Here is a 16,549-nt window from a genome sequence, read left to right as displayed (position 1 = left end):
CAATATTTAACAGCAAATATTTAGTTGCTTTGATTAAAAAAAAAAAGAAAAACTTCTGCCAATGAAAATGACAAAATGGTTTCTGTCAGTTGAGACTCATTGTCAGATGGACAGTAATGGAGAGCAAGCTGTCTTAAACAAGCTCTCATTTTGGCTAAAGGGCCCCCTCGTCTTGGCTCTCGAGGTTTCCTGTTTCAGTGTGTGTTTTGTGTTTATGCGTGCAGTTTGACACACAGGGTGCATGTATGGGCTGCCTGAGCAGCGCTTCCTTATAATTAGAGTGATTGTAGCCATGCCCCATTCCACCCAGTCTGTAGTTACTGGTGACTAGTAGGCTCTCAGCATATTTCTTAGAAAAATGAACCACACATGTACAGTTTAAATGATGTCTTACTAATCGCTGTACCTGTTTTCCATCAGTTCCCTTACTGCAGCAACACTGGGTCCTGCCCCAAGATGAGTATAATAAGGGCCTTCCTCCTTTTCAACGATTTGGTCTGTGGAAAACAAACATGAAGATGTGTTGGGTATCAGTACAGCCAACAGCAGTACAGCCAACTCAGAGACGGCCTTGCCATACCCATGATACAGCTGATGTGAAGCCTGTTTTGTTTTTATCATAAACACATAAGTATACTTGTTGCCATAACCTTGATGTTTATAGTTAATGTAGCTGATACAAATCCCAGCACCTTGGAAGTTTTCATTTCAAGACCAAATACATCATGATTAGTCAACAAGGCTCCACAAGTCTCCAAACATGGCAGAGAAATGCAGCCTTAATTTGCTTGATTTGGCCCTTGAATTAGGACACTGCTTGTGGGTGTGTGTGTGTGTGTTTGCATGTGTGTTTGCATCAGAAAGCGACAGACAGAAAATGAGAGTGAGTTTGAGGTTAAAGATATGCAGTCTTACTTCAAGGCAGTCTCTCAGGGCAGTGCAATGGAACCAGTATAACACAAATACACTGGAGAGCTACTTTGTTCTGAAAAACCTGAGGTGAAACGTACTTACCCACACACTGACAGGATGGAAGATCAGCCAGTTTTTTGGAAGGTGTATTGAGCAGGTTCCTGGTTGGGGTATCCAGAAAACTCATCGGAGAGTCCAGAAAGTTGTTAATGCTGTTCTTGGTTGGAGTTGACTCTGCAGAGTGGTCCTGCACTCCATCAGTAGATGTGGACAGGACAGTGACAGGTCCTGACCTCTCCAGCTTGTAGTAGCCCTGTTGGCTTGGAGGAGGGGACTGAGGACCCCCTGAGAAGCCGTTAGCCAGACCAATGTGCCCAGTGGCATGGCTGAATAAAGCAGTTTTTGATGGGCTGGTGCTGGGATCAGCACCGTGCTGCAGCCCGCTACAGGGCTGCGCTACCTGAGATAACAAACAACACTCCTCTGGTCCTGCAGCATGACCGTTACATGGATTGTGTTGTTGAAGTGGACCATTAGAAAGAGACCACGGTTGGTTCTCCTGACCATTACTGAGGCTGGTCCTTGTAAGAGTGCTGTAGTTCTGCCCTAAGAGGCTTGCATTGTGTGTGTTACTGTGATGGATAAGTTGTCTCCTTTCCTCCTGAGCCTCAGACAAATATCTCTTCATATCAATTTGCGCCAGAGGCAGAAATAAGTTGTTTTTGCAGTGAGGGCCTGATTTCCCATGCGGGAGGCTCTTCTGGCCTCTGCTCCTGTGGGGCATTTCTCCATTGGGCATGCATTTTGAGAGTGGCGTTCGGCGGTTTATTCCCTCATGTAATCCATCACCTTTCTTCTTCCTGGGCTTGGAGGGCGTGGTTTTTGTTTTTTTAATGAGAGGCTTTTTCTGGCTGGGGGATTGCTGGGATTTGTAGTTGTATTTAATGGCTGGCACAGGCGTTCCCTTCGGAGGGTTGTTCTCTGATCGCTGGTTGTGCCGTGACTGGATGATGAAGGCCAGGTCCGCAAGCTGAGCAGCCACTTCTTCCTCGTCTCTGTTCCTGCTCACTTTACTGACAACACGGTCTCTGTCTTTCCAAGTCTCATGATCCTGACTGGACTTCATGTGACTGGAGTTTTTGTAGCTGCGTTCTGACTGGATGACGTGAGGACCGTGGCCCTGCTCTGTCCACCTGTAGGGTGTTTTATTGCTGTCAGAATTTGCCTCTATGAGTGCAGGCAGAGACAGCCTTGAGCCGGAGCTCAACTCCCGAGAACATTTGATGACATTTGCGTGTCTGACCACAGGAGCACGTATCACTGATGTCTGGTGTAGCGGCGAACTGATAACCGAGACTTTGTTGTAGTGAATAGCTGCTATGGGTTTGACATCTTGCAATGATGCATTTGTGCTGGAAGTTGATCCTGGGAAAGCAGAAGAAATGGGATGTTCACTTTTATTTTCAGCTTTAATTGAAGCAAGGGGGCTTTGAGGTATAGCTGCCAGCTGCGTCAACGCCTCAATGGCAATAGCCTGATCAAAACTAAGATTTCTCTTCTCTGCCAAAGTCTGCACGCTTGGTAAGAGGGCACTTGGAGGAGGCTCTTGTTTGATGGGCTGGGAAGTCCTTTCCAAGTTAATAGGAGTGCTTTTCTGACACAGGTCAATCATTAAGTCATTTTTTTCTTTTTTAACAAAGTGCAAATCTGGTGGCTCTTTTTTGATGGAGCGAAGAATGGATGAACGTGAACTGAAAAGTTTCTCCTGCAGTCCCTTCCTCTCTGTGACAGACAGACATACAACGGCAGCAAGTGTAGACAGCGGGTCTTCACATACATCCTCTTCATCAGTTAGCTGTGTGGTGGTCTGCTCAGTGATCCACACCCACGGCTCCTCCAGTTTTATCTTCTTCAGTGGAACTGACAAGTCGTGTGGAGGAGTCGTGGGTCCGTCTGAGTAGTCTTTGGGGTTTGCAGTGGTGCCAGACCTTTGAGGCTCTGTTACTACTGTAGCCCTTTTACATGCAGATTTCAGATCAGAGTGTGACCCACTGGTCATGTTAGCACCATTAGGTTTTGTCAAGTTCTCAGCGGAACCGTTCTGAAAAGTCTCAGAAGAGCATACGTGTTGGTGAAGTGCAATGCTGGTCAGCTCCAGCCCGGGCTCTCTTTTAATAAGTGCCGGTTGTCCACCTTGGTCTGAAACCAGGGTGTGGGTAAGCGACTGGGTAATGGGGGGAGACTGCGTATGAGGTATGCGGCCTTCCTCCCCCTCATCCTCCTCTGCTGCCATGTGGGTGTCATCCATCTGTGCCTTGCTTTTGCCATTTACCGACCCACTTTCTGGAACCACCTGAGACAGAGAGAAACAAGAAGAGAGGAATGACTCAACAAGCTCTGGCAGTAGTCAGTGATTCAGCTTGCTCTAAACAGTCACGCCACATAGCACAGCAGATTGCCTCCCAGCAAGGCTTGGGCATCTGCTGCAGTCACTACCAAGGCTATGGGGAATATCATGGAGAGCAAAGAACCTCCTTTCTATAAATGTTACCATAGCAGATCTTTAAAAAGAGCAAATAAAAATTAAACTAGATTATTCCACAGCTGAGAGTTTGATTAAACTTCCTTCCCAGGCTGACTGCTGCAGACCTACAGGTAGTAAAGTGCCAACCTCGAAACATTTCCAAACCACACACGGTACATGACAGCTACCTGTGGGTCACTGAGTGCATGTGTGCAGCTTGCATATGCATGCTGTGTTTGTGCTGGGTATCATGTTGAGTCCCCAGACATGTGAGAAGATGTGTGCATTCACAAAAATGCCTGTTAATGTTAACCCTTGTTTATTAGTATGTGCATTAACAACGTACAGTCAAGACAAAACTTTCATTTCCAGTACAGCACAGATGATCTAAAGGTCCAAAAAAGCCAACACAGTGATTCCCCCCCATAAAAAACTCACTGGTTAGACACTACAAGTAAACCTGGAGCTCAGTGCTGACACTCTTTCCTCAACTTAAAGCATCAAAAGGAAGTTCTATCAAGGTTTCAATGCCAATGTTACTGATACAGCCATAATGCTGTATCAGCATATCTGCGAGATAGTATGTCAAAGCGTTTTTTTAAAGCATCTTCAGTGAGTACAGATGAGGTAAAGTCAAGTCAAGCTGTTTATGTATTGACAGGCCATTTTCACTCCAATGAACCAATGTGACTGCTCAGAACTCCTTTTAGCTCTGTAACCCCATCACAGCTACGGCTTTAATATATTTTGCAGCAGGAGAATGGCAACTAACAGATCAAGAGAAATCAACAACAGCCCCACACGATAAACCAAATGCTTGTGAACTAGCAGACGCAACCAAAACCACTTGCACAGATCACTTGCTTGTGCTCTGATCAACTGTGTTTCCTTTATTTCTATGAGGCATGAACCTAGTTTACACTGATAAACTATTTTTACTACAAAGCCACAACTGCCAGTGCGCTGCTGTAACGTAATCATGACATTTTGGACTTCTTTTCACAAAGCAAGTTGACAGCAGTGGCAGAAATCAACCTAATGTGTGTGCTGTATTATGGTCATTTTAAAGACTCAGACATCCTGGATGAAACAACACCAGTGTATTCGACTGAAGCATGTGCCATAAACAAAGAATCAAGCCTTGTGACATTCCACATGTGATGGCTGTTAGGCAAAGGCATGAACTGCTGTCTGTGAGGAGGACTGTGCTGAGAAATAAATGATGTCCTCCAGAACTAAAAGCACACAGTTAAAAATGGAAAATGAAATAAAAGAAGTCAAAAGGAGCACTGAGATCTGAGAGGATTAATACTGTGAAATCTCCTGCTGTGGGTGTGTAAAGAAGGAGATCTGATATGTTGTAATGTGAAGTCAAAGGGAAGTTCTTTCTCAAGATCCCTTAGTAATCATCGCGGATTGGCAGTTAACACATTCAGGGCTGAGTTGACTAATCATCACTGTGTTTCAAGACAGATTTCAAGCCTATCACATATCATGGTGTTAGCCATTTGCAAAATCTAATATGTTCAGGGGATTTACTGTGTGGCTAAAATTCCTTTGACTTTACTGACTGATGTTCAGCTGAGGTTGCTACGTCCAAAAGATCTGCTGCTGTGCAGATTTACTTGCGGATGTATTCATTTAGCAAAAGAGCGCAGAAAAAATATGTAGAAGAATATGTAGAATTCCTCATACAATAAGACCTGCTGCCACTGATTTTCAGTCCAGTTCTAGTGTCATGTGACCTCCTGTACCACAGCTTTTTCTCCCCGTTCCTAAACAGTAACTTTTTGATGACCACCCTTCCACATAGACCATATCTGGCTCAGTTGAGGGACCAGATGTCATCTCTGCAGTTCTGTGTCAGGTCTTACTGCATTTTTTTTTTCTGAGGATATCTCTCTCCAATCCTGCTCATCTTCTCTACGTGGCTTTCTCTTTTTTTTTGTTGGGCCTGTTAACACTTCCAGTTTCCTCAATTTTTCAAAGACAAACTGCACAACATGCTGAGATACAGTATGGCATATTTTTTGGCTAGTAGCTCTTGTCAGTGCAAATATATTATTTTATGTCTGTCAAACTGTTTTATCTTTGGAATCTTTCATAAGTTGAAGTTCAAGGGTTTCAGCAACAATTTAGATATCCCTGATTAATAACAAATTAACCTCTGACATCATTAATATGGTAAGCTAGTTTCTGGTCCTTTCATGATTCATTGTATTTTCTCCTTCTTCTGACACACTTTCCACGGCTGATGGGATTGTGTTTCACTTCGAGAAACGTGCAACAGATAGTTTGAGCGCAGACTGAGGCATGATTAAAGCTGTTAGTGGAAATGGGTGAGATACTTTCTCCACATAATATGTAGAAATTAGCTACTAAAACATTCAAATGAGAACCTGTGGGAAACAGTAAAGAAGATGTGGTGCAGGGAAAGAGAAGAGTGAGAAAGGTGTCATAATACAATGGTTTCAATGACAAAGCAACACTGGCTGCCTTCCAGCACTGCAGCAGATGCACACGTGTCTCCATGCGTGCGTATGCAGCAATTTGTGCATTCGAGTGTTTATGAACCTAAGCAGACATCAAAGCAGAGTCCCTGTTTTTAATTATGTTACTTTAAGCTTTATGATAACAGAAGGACTCATGCAGGATGTAAATGAGGAGTCATGTGTTCTCATTTAGCCGCTGGGTCTCAGGAGAAAACTGGGTCTGTGATGTGTTAGGGCTGTGTTTCTGTGTTATGCTAGCTCTGTCTGCCTCAGGGCGCCTAAAGTCACTCTCACAAGTGCTACGCTGTTGTACATGCAAACGTTGTCCTCTTTTCTTTTTCTTTTAGACAAAATAGTTCAACTGCTTCTGCCTGGAATAGCTTTGAGAATCAACAAAATGAATGCTTGAGCAGCTAAAGGGTTACTGCTTCACACACAAACATGCATTTGGAGACCAACCCTGGCAACACAAGTGTGACAACTTCCAAACAACCAACTGTGTCTCAAAAGACACGAGTCTCCAAGGACGTTTCCAGGAGTTTATATTCCTTTTTAACTCAAAAACAAAGACAAACACACACATGTATTTTTATATGTAAACATCCACATTCTTCCACATGAAGAGACCATCTACAGCCATATTCATAACATAGTGTTCAACTGTACTGCCCTTGTTCCACTTTGGGGACCGCCACCTCACAACAGCCTGACAACAACACAGTGAAAAAGCCTGCTTCCTTCCTGGCTGGAAGTGTAAGCAGTGGTTTGTGTGTGTATCTCTGAACACGTGATAATTTCCTTCATTCATTGAGTGAACGCTTCCTGTGTGTGCAGAGCTCAGAGTCACGTAGCCTTACACGCAAAACACACAACATAAAAAGAAAAACAGAAGCAAAGACTGCCTTATATAGGTGTGAATAAACCTAAACGTGAGAGAAATGGCTCACAGGGCGCAGCACTGAACAGAGCTGTAAAATTATTCACATTAGTGTGGTATTACCAACAGAGACTTATTTCTACAAACCACACAATACCAGCAACATTACTACCACAAACAAGACCTGCCAAGTTGTAACTCCCAGAAGCACTTCCCTTTATCTGCTAAGCAACTAGAAAACAGCAGGTGCAGATATATGGCTGTCCAAAACAACATTAGAGAGAAAAGAGGAAGCAAAGGGGATCTTCATCTCTTACAGCAACTTAAGAAGACATGAAATGAGGAAAATTAAGAGGGGTCTCTGTTACCGGCGAAACTGACCTCTTTATTGCTGAGTTTGTGTCCACTGAAATTCACAATGAAAGGGGAACCCATACACTCACATGCACAATTCTTCAGTGATTTAATAAGAGTTATATTAACACAAACGTCCTTATACACAAAATGAAGAAAAATAAAACTCTCCAATCAGCTGAATCCATGGTGGCAAAGACAGAGAGACAGCAGGAGATCACATCTAGGTGGGCTCCTCTGTAGATCTGCATCAGACAATGCATCCCTGGATGAACCTTTACCTTATCTGTCCTCGGAAGAAGCCCCTCTGGTTTAGGCAGCATATCCCTAAAAGGTATTGGTGGCCATCTTGCTTTGCCTTCCCCCAGCCTCAAGAAAACGCTGGCTACAGTAGCCGTGCGTAGGACAAGGACCCAGGTGTCATGACTAAGGCGACTGTGAACGGCTGTAGCAAAGTGCTGCTACAGCAGCAGAGGCGGACGCACTCACTGCACACACACAGACATATAGACACACACACATATGGGATGCCTTTCGCAGATGCATACAGAGCCTCATCAGCCAATGGCGTGAGGACCTTGGCGGCTTGTAAATTATCTTCCATGCCTAGACTCTCCTAAACAAAGGATCCCCTATGTGGGCTTTTTACTCTAACCCTACGCACAGGGATTGTAGGAAAGCTGTGGAGTGGATGCTGGATCTGGATCACTGGAACACAACGCCATCTGTGCTAAGATATCAACCCTTAAGTTCCACGCTCAACTGCTGAAACACGTCAAGTTTTGTGAATTAACTGACAGGCAAAAATATAAATGGTTTAGACTGTTTGCTAGACTAAACAACACTTTCTACCTGTCATTCTTGATAGACAAAACAGTTCATCTGCTAAAAGATGATCAGTTTGAGATCTTAAACTGCAGACAAGAGCTGGTATAGGATGCAAATACTGTTAAAAAGCATATATATAAGATATTTAGTCTCTTAAACAGAAGCTACATGACAATTATGCAGGCACAACGTGTTTGTGCGATTATCTCCCTCCTTCTGCAACTACTCCCACTGAGTTTTAAGGCATGTGATCTGAGATAAGGAAGTAATACTGCCTATCCCACAACAGCACGAAGCAAATGTTATCATGGTATGCCTTTCAAACGATTGTGCACAGTGACAGCGCCACAGCATAACCATCGGCAGCATGTCTCCCATGTGATCTTGCACTGCTAATGCTGTATGGAAAGATCCACACAGCATTTTCTCTAACTGTCTCTGTAAACTTTTCCTTCAATTCTCTCTCATCCAGCCCTAAAGTCTCCTTCTCTCCTTGAACGATTCCCTCAGGAAAAGCAGTGTTTAGAGAAAAAACAGGAAGACATAAAGCATTAAGCAAAGACCGAAAACTGTTAAATGAGGGTGAAGCTTTCTCCTTTTTTAAAGGCAACCATGTGGCCAAGAGGCTGAGGTCACACCAGGACAAGGAAACATGAAGCGCAGTCAGAAGCAGTCGTTAACACTGATTATGTAGGAAGAGAATGTGCAAGCTCAGCAATAAAAACTGTAATGGTGTAGCGTCCAGCAAGGTTGATACGGCTGATAGATAATTAATATATAAATGTTAATGATGAATCATCATGTGTCACGGTTTGGTTAGGATGGGAGATGAACAGCAAAAACTGTTCATTTACATAATTTTCACAAAATATTACCGTCAAAGTACATAGTTTTAAACACTATGGTCCTATTTTCGAACATGATGCATTCATGAGAGCACAGTTTTTGTGTCAGTTCATCAGTTAGAGGCTTATAACTTATCACAGTCAAACTCCTGCACACTTTGGCTCCATGCATATGTGGCTTCACGGCAATCGTTTTCAAACCCAAATCCTTGAAGTAATACCAGACAAAGAATGTCTGTAAGCATTTATTTAAAGTGGTGTCTGCTTAGAGTAACTGGCTCATTTTTATTGCAGACTGTTGAGATGCCATGACCTATATCAGTTTAAGTTGATCATTTACGTAGCATGTAGATGATGTCTGGTATGTTGGAGCAAACTTCACCTTTGCAAGATCAGTTCTCTCCATCTGGCAGTAACAGGAAAATCCTGTCTGCATTACTACAACATACTCCCAGCTACGAATTCAGTCAGCCACTGACATCCAATGCAACACACATATAAAAGTCAATGCACCGACCGTCTCATTCCTCTGAATATATTACTTCATAACTTACAATGCAGCATATTTAGGCTTTACCATGAAAAGCATAAAACTTACACATGTTTTTAATGATTTCAGACTCTTTAGCAGAATTTCTTATAAAAAACTTCTTGCTGTTACAAAGGAAGGATATTCTTACCTGGCTTGTTATGAATAAGAAATATCCATGTCCCAAGCAGAAATATCCCAAATAAAAACCAGCCTTCTTGGGTGTTAATCACTGTGAAAGTAACAACTGAGCTCTGCTCCAAATGGAAAAATGACAGGTTGTCTGACAGGTTCAGCATTTTAAACAGGTTACACCAACCCAAACTGTAACACAAACTGGCGTATGACACACACCCGCCAACAGTTACCATGTTACTATCCATCAGCATGTGTTGCTGCTACCCTTCGTGTAAGGTTGGTGATAAAAGTATGGAATAAATAGTAAAACCCAATCAGGTACAGCATGATTTATACAGAGCAAGATCTGTAAAGCGCATTTCAGCCTTGGGACAAGTCCTCCTCCAGCAGCCACTCCATTCCATTGTCCAAAAATGCTCCACGACTAATAATATTCCACCGCACCCTTAATTTTCAGCTTTTTAAGTGTCCCATATGTTTCTCCTCTTTAACAAGCAGCCCAGCTCTCGTTAGGAACAAGGAGTCTGGACATTAATCACCCTAAGCTAACAGTACACAAGAGCGGTAAGCGAAGTAAAGAAAGTCGTTGTGTGCCACAATCGTAAAGTGTCTCTGACACATGTGGAGCCTGACCCATTGGAGAGCAGCCCAGTAATGGATCTGTGCCAAACAGGCCTGCTGCCAAGGGTTGTCATTACAACCATTACTGTAGAGGCTAATGTAAACTTGTCTTTCATTTAAATGGAAAAGCTTCAGATCTTTGATGAAGGCCAGTAGTTTGAAGGATTTTCTTCTTTCTTTCCCACTTGTATGACTTTCTATCTATTGCGTTCAGTGAGTCGGACTCTGAAAAGGCAACTAGTAAGAGAGATGGATTTAAGCGTGTGTGTGTTGGGGGTGTTGGGAGTGCAGAAATTGCTGCTAACAACCATGGGAAAATGGGAAAACCTGACACTGTGCTTGGACCTACCCCCATACTGCTCATCCTGTCGAAGCATGCACAAACTCTCACACAATCACACACGGTCAAACACTCTGTGCAGGTTAAAGGTCAAAGACCAACACACAGAAACATTCTGAGACTTAGAAGTAATCTTTATACAAACAGCCACATTGTAAACGCCAATTTTCTTCACAGAAAATCTTGAAACTAAAGTCTGTGTTACCTGAGAGGGTGCAGCAGTTTGGCTCACATGAAGAAGACCCCAGAGGGTCCTTATATATCACAGTCCTCTCTTTTGGAAAAGAGCATCTGCAGACTCAGGCCTGAGGCTACAAGCCTACATAGTGACTTTCTGCCCACTTCTCCACAACATTTCCATTTCTTCGACAAACACAGTCATGCACACACATACAGAAATGCACGCTTGTAGCTTTCACACTTCCTGTCTGGATAGTTTATTACCCATAAGTGAGGCTATTTTAAGGACACAACAGACTCTCACCCACAGTTCCACTTCACATCCAGATTTTCTTATGTAACAAAATACAATCCTGCCCTTGGAATGAAATCTGCACAATTCAACACCACACCCTGAACCCACAAGGGCTCAATTTAGGGGCCAACAACAACCAGTCTTTCTGAAGGGACAGCAGGTCAGAACATCTTTTTTTTTCCTATGGCTCATCCAAAGAAAGAGGGATTAAATTATATATTTGACCGCATTAATAAATGCTTTGTGTTGAATGCAAGAAGATCAAATCGCATCAGAAGTTAAAAGAGATTTTTATATGAAACATCACCGTCATTACTTTAGTTGTTTTATTATCCCTGTTGTTTTATGTAGTCCTCTGCTAAAACATCTCAGCTAAAACATTATGCATCCCCAACAGCACTTCAGACGACTGAGTTTTATTGGCCAGGGTGTCCAGATTAGGATGAAAAATCTGACAGAATAAAATTTCAAATTTCAAATGTGCTTAAATTCATTGTGCAAAATTTGATTCTGAAAAAGATTTTTCAATCCAGCCCTTCTGAAGTGAATCTGGATTTACTAAGATACATATTTGTAAAGGGAAGGTTATTCTTCCACCTGCTTTGTTTTTTCATGGTTTTGTCTAAGTCCACAGACATAAGACTAACATTAGTAAAAACACATGTCTAAACTCTTAGTTGTCCGGTGTTGTATTGTGGAGTTGTTCTCCAAGAGTTTCACCTTGCCAAGGGTGAATGTGGAAAGGTGAGTGGGTCCCTCAGTTTATGTAAACACTGGTACACATGCACACACAGTGATCCAATTATACACACAAACACTACGCAGGCAGAGCAGGATGGGGGCCTCAGGTCCTCTCACAATGAGACAGGAAAAGGCTTACTTAAGTTTGCGCTATTACAACTTGCTGAGTAGGCATGTCAGCCATATGACCATATGTGTGTGCATGTACACACTGGTAGAAATACAAGCACACAAATGCACTCATGTTTGCAGAAAGATACAAGCAACTGCAATGGTGCATGAAAGAGTGACTGCATATGATGTGCAGTAAAAGACAAAACTGGAAAGAATTATTAATGAGTAAATGGAAAATGGACAAAGCCAAAGTCCCTGAAATAGTTTTAAAACTTAATGGATGGCATCCTTCAAAAACAACACCAGGAGGGAGCAGGAAGTTATATTTTTATATTTTTAAGGTGTACAAGCAATATTTTAAATCAGGCAAGGTTTGGTTGATGCATGAATAAGCTCTGGGTTTTTACTCTAGAAGGAGGCCATTGTGTGCCCTTGGCAGGATTTGAGTGGCATTTCTTTTAGGGGGGCAAAGTCAGGATTTCTTTTCACCCAGAGAAACCAAGTGGCACGACTTCAAAGCTTATCCAGGGACTTAAAGCCTCACAACAGTCAGAACACGCCACAAACTCACAGATGCAGGGAAACCTAAGAGGCTCAGCAGTGAAGCATTGGTAATAACAAAGTTTAATAGTTGTAGTGTTACATTATAAGTTTGGTAAAAACAACAACAACAACAAAAAAAAAACGTACCAGCTGGCATGTGTACAACTTGGCATTCCAAATACAAGACAGCTGAGCATGCATTAAAGCAAGCAGAATTTGAGTGAAGGTCCTGGTCAATAATTGATGGTCTCTGGTTGTATACAAGCCTTTGACCTGGCAAAGCCTGGACCATACATCTGCTCTGATGTGGAGAGTGGACTCTGGCCAAATAACTACGCCACAAATTAAATAAAACAGACATTTCCTCTCGTATAAAGAGCCCTTTTCTGAGCCAATCCCCAAGCCCTGCTGCTATAACAGATAACTACCTCGCAGGGTTGTTTTAAATTTAATTGACTTGGACTAGGTTGACAGAAAATACACAGCAGCCCTAATCACAGAGAAGCTTGTGGAGTAAAATGTGTCTAAGTCGAAGAGTGGAAGTCTGAGAGTAGGCTAAAGCACAACTGCCCCTGCTTTGTCATAATGAGTTGGCTCTGTTAAAATTGTTGGCACTGTCTGACATTTCACGAAGCTACCGGCTTCTGTCCCACACATTTATGTAATGAAAGGATAAATAATAAGGAAGAAAAAGACAGTGTGGATGTGCATCTGTCCTTAAGCTCATTGCCAGATTGCCCACGTGAATACTATGAGAAGGACACCGCACTCATTTTTTTGAGAGGGGAACTTTCTATCAATGACTCACACAGAACAGAGTGACATGCCAAACTACCATGGATTAGAGAAAGATTTCAATAAGTTCAAATTCAAGATCAAGTTGGTTAGTCTTCACTTAAAACTACATGCATTCTTTCTTTAATTTTGTTTTATGCTCAGAAACAAGAAACCCACTTCAGATAGAACCTGGGGCATGCTTGAGCCAGAGTCTTGAAAAAACAACCTTTCCTCTGCCACTTCCACTTCGACTATAGGATTCACGGACTAAATATTGTTCTTTGGGAGAATTCTTACTCCCAAAAATGGCCCTGATAGGAACTATAACCCAGAATCTTTTGGGTGGGGTTCTGAGGACTGAACTTTTCTGGCTGGATGAGTAATCGTAGCATTATTTCTGCCTTTCTGACTCACTCACCTCTGGTTTAATATTCACTAAAGTATCTGTTATTCCAATGATTTTGTGTGGAAAGATGTTTTTTGTAAATAAAATATTCTAAGACAGACATTTGGGTCAACTTCATGAGCTGAGAAGAAGCTGTTGTGGTCAAATGAGCCTCACAAAGACAGAGACTCCAGCATTGCGTTAAATCTCCAGTTGTTTCACAGTAGTGTGATGTGGGACACATAGAACTATGCATGGCCTATATAAGTTTGTATACATTAACATTTTTTGTGTTAGTGCAGCTGAAATGGACTTTGTGGTTTAAGCATCTGTGTCAGCAGCTCTGATGTTGCCGATTCCTCAGGAAAGCATGTTAAGGCTTGTAAACACTCCACAAGAACAGAGAAGTTTGTTTTCCTAAGGTGGCAGGAACAAGCACAAAGTTTGTTCTGGCCAGGACATTGCACACTTTGTGAGAAACTTTGTCCACATCTTTATAAGTCTTACATATCCAGATTTCCATTTGTCCTCCTCACCCCAGCCAGATCTTCCTCTAAACGATTTTACCCAATCTTGTTTCATAGAAATTAAAACTTTTTGCTTCCCAGTTTTCTGCAATAACATTTCCCACTTAAAATGTATGACCAGTCAAACAACAGTGTCGGACAGCACAAGACAACAATGTCCTGCCCACAAGATGTGTTGAGAGCAAAGTGCGAGTACTTCCAAACCATAGCTGTAAGCAGAAAACTACACTCTTCTGCAGCTGAAATTATTTTTAGCTCCTTCAAAATAAAATGTGTTAAAGCTCTGCGTACTTTTAGTTAAAATGCACCAGTGTTACACTATACTCGACGAACCTCAGAGATAGCAAGGATGGTAATGGGTCACGTTTACCAGTAAAGCACATTTAGATAAACACTGCCATCATCCAAAGCTGATGATTAGATAAACCTATAACCACGAACATCTACAGTTGATTACTGTAGCTGACTACAGGGATGCTACAAGTAAGTTAGCCAAGTTCTGTACTAGAAGCTACAGAAAACTGTGCTTCTCTGATTGGTGCATACAGAAGGTGTGAAGACCAACACAGAAATAGCTTCAGGTGCATAAATTTAGTCAAGTTTAGTTTGGATCACATTGTGTGTTAGTTTGAACAAAAGATATGAGTAAAGACAGGAGCTGACAAATAGCTTTGATCCGCTGTTTACAGGAATCAGGATTTCGTTATGCTTAGACTAATTGATCTGAGGTGTGTGTGTGTGTGTGTGTGGGGGGGGGGGGGGGGGGGGGGGGGGGGGGGATTATTTTCTGAGATTATTGTTTTGTTAGGATTAAACAACAAATAAAGAGGAACTTTTTGGATAGCACCATGTGCATCACATTTGCTGACTTAAAAAAATGTGGCAACATGTGTTGATGTTTTTAATTTAGAATGATATTGATTGTAATTCTCCACCATATAGTTTTATCAGTCAATAAAACTACAGAAAACATTTAAAATCTTGATGCAGTTTGACAAATGTTAAAACAATTTTACCACTTTCAAATATTTTAAATTACGTTACGTTTATGTGTTTCCAGAAAAGCACAATAATGCATCAAGAACATATTTATTAATGTGATTTCTATTATTTACATCCCAGTGTCTTAAAAAGATGCATGCTATTAGCACCATAATCAAATGCATTACGCTCACTTGAAGGAAATATGAACATAAAAAATGCCACATTCTTTTTTATACCGTTCATCCTTAGTACACAACCCTAGCTTACTGACCCACTATCAGCCGGGCAGCCTGTGTAGTTTAACCTAATTACCTGGATGTAGGTTAGTGAGTTCAGTGCCTTAAACCCACAGTGGTACACCTACCAGTTATCTTCACTAATCCTTATTAGGGCCAAGAGCCTACTGCATCAGACAGCCACGGCAGGTCAAAGGTCAGCACACAGACACAGAGGTTGCCATAGTGACTGTCAGTGCTGAAGACCTCCACTGCTGTCTTTTGAAAGAGGGGGGAGAGGCTTCAGATGCTACTGAAGCATCTACTGAGACAATCACTCTCATTTTAAATTAAGTCTGTTCCATTTGAGAACAATGAGGACGGAGATGCATGAAAGTCCAAACTACAAGCCGTTACAAAAATTCACTCTGTAACCCCCTTCTTATAAGTAACACACACACACCGCTTTAAAAACATAAATCCTGTTTTTGCTATTAAAGCCCTGTCCGAGGCACAGACAACCATGCTTTCTAGATACACCTGGTATCTCAGCTGGGCTACTCCTCCAGCTAATGCAATGCAGCAGAAAAAGGAGTGGGAGAGCTGCAGGAGATAAATGAGTTTGCAAGCTGACATGAGGCATGCATGCCACTGTTTGTAAAATAAAAAGGGTTGTCTATAGCTGCAACAAAATCTATCAACTGATAAGTTAAGAAAACTTACTCAGATTTAGTCTCATCTCTGGTGCACGGTCTTGCAAAAATATAGCAGACTGGCACACAAGTGCACACAGATAAAATTAACTTTTTTTTTAACAACAGTTTAATGTAAATGTTCCTCCTCTGGTTAACATTGTTGGAATTTAAGATAAAATAATTCGATCTAATTCTCTTTTCTGGAACCTTATGAAATCCAAACATCTTGTTTACAAACATTTATTTCTTTGCATTTTAAGATAAAGTAGGACACAAGCACATACCTTTTTCACATCCTTTTATTACTGATAATAGCAGTGTTGTAATGCATTATTTGTACGATTTGCTAAGGTGTGGATGTTGCAAATAACATCACTGGAGTGCTGACACTCAGTGTCAAGCTGTAAAAATTGAGTCAGCTTAAGTAGCCTACAACTCTAAACATGTCAGGACTGTTTCAGTCAAACACAGATACAGGAGCTCTGGAACTCTGTGAACTGTATGACTTTAGTGAATAAGTGTGGGTGTGTCTGTGTTTAGGACCAAATCTCACTGCCCACCAGAGACTGAGGCCATGGTGCCCATGAGGTGAAACAAAAACGGAATAGTTCCACTCTTTTCAGTATTTCTGGC

At 41.9% G+C, this 16,549-nt stretch overlaps 1 protein-coding gene across 1 annotated transcript in view; it reads right to left on the bottom strand.

Moving 5' to 3' along the window:
• The window catches only part of tet1 (tet methylcytosine dioxygenase 1), a 31,673-nt gene that overhangs the window by 5,612 nt on the left and 9,512 nt on the right, over positions 1-16,549 (bottom strand). The window contains exons 3-4 of the mRNA XM_079248653.1: positions 1,015-3,265; positions 407-497 (exon numbers count right to left, since the gene is read on the bottom strand). Of these exons, the coding sequence (XP_079104779.1) occupies positions 407-497; positions 1,015-3,265 (2,342 nt within the window). The remainder of the gene's footprint in view (positions 1-406; positions 498-1,014; positions 3,266-16,549) is intronic.

Source organism: Telmatherina bonti, assembly GCF_933228915.1.
Source record: "Telmatherina bonti genome assembly, chromosome: 11".
In the NCBI taxonomy this organism is placed as follows: Eukaryota; Metazoa; Chordata; class Actinopteri; order Atheriniformes; family Telmatherinidae; genus Telmatherina; species Telmatherina bonti.
Note: the sequence above shows the minus strand (reverse complement) of the source record. Positions and strands in the feature narration are given on the sequence as shown.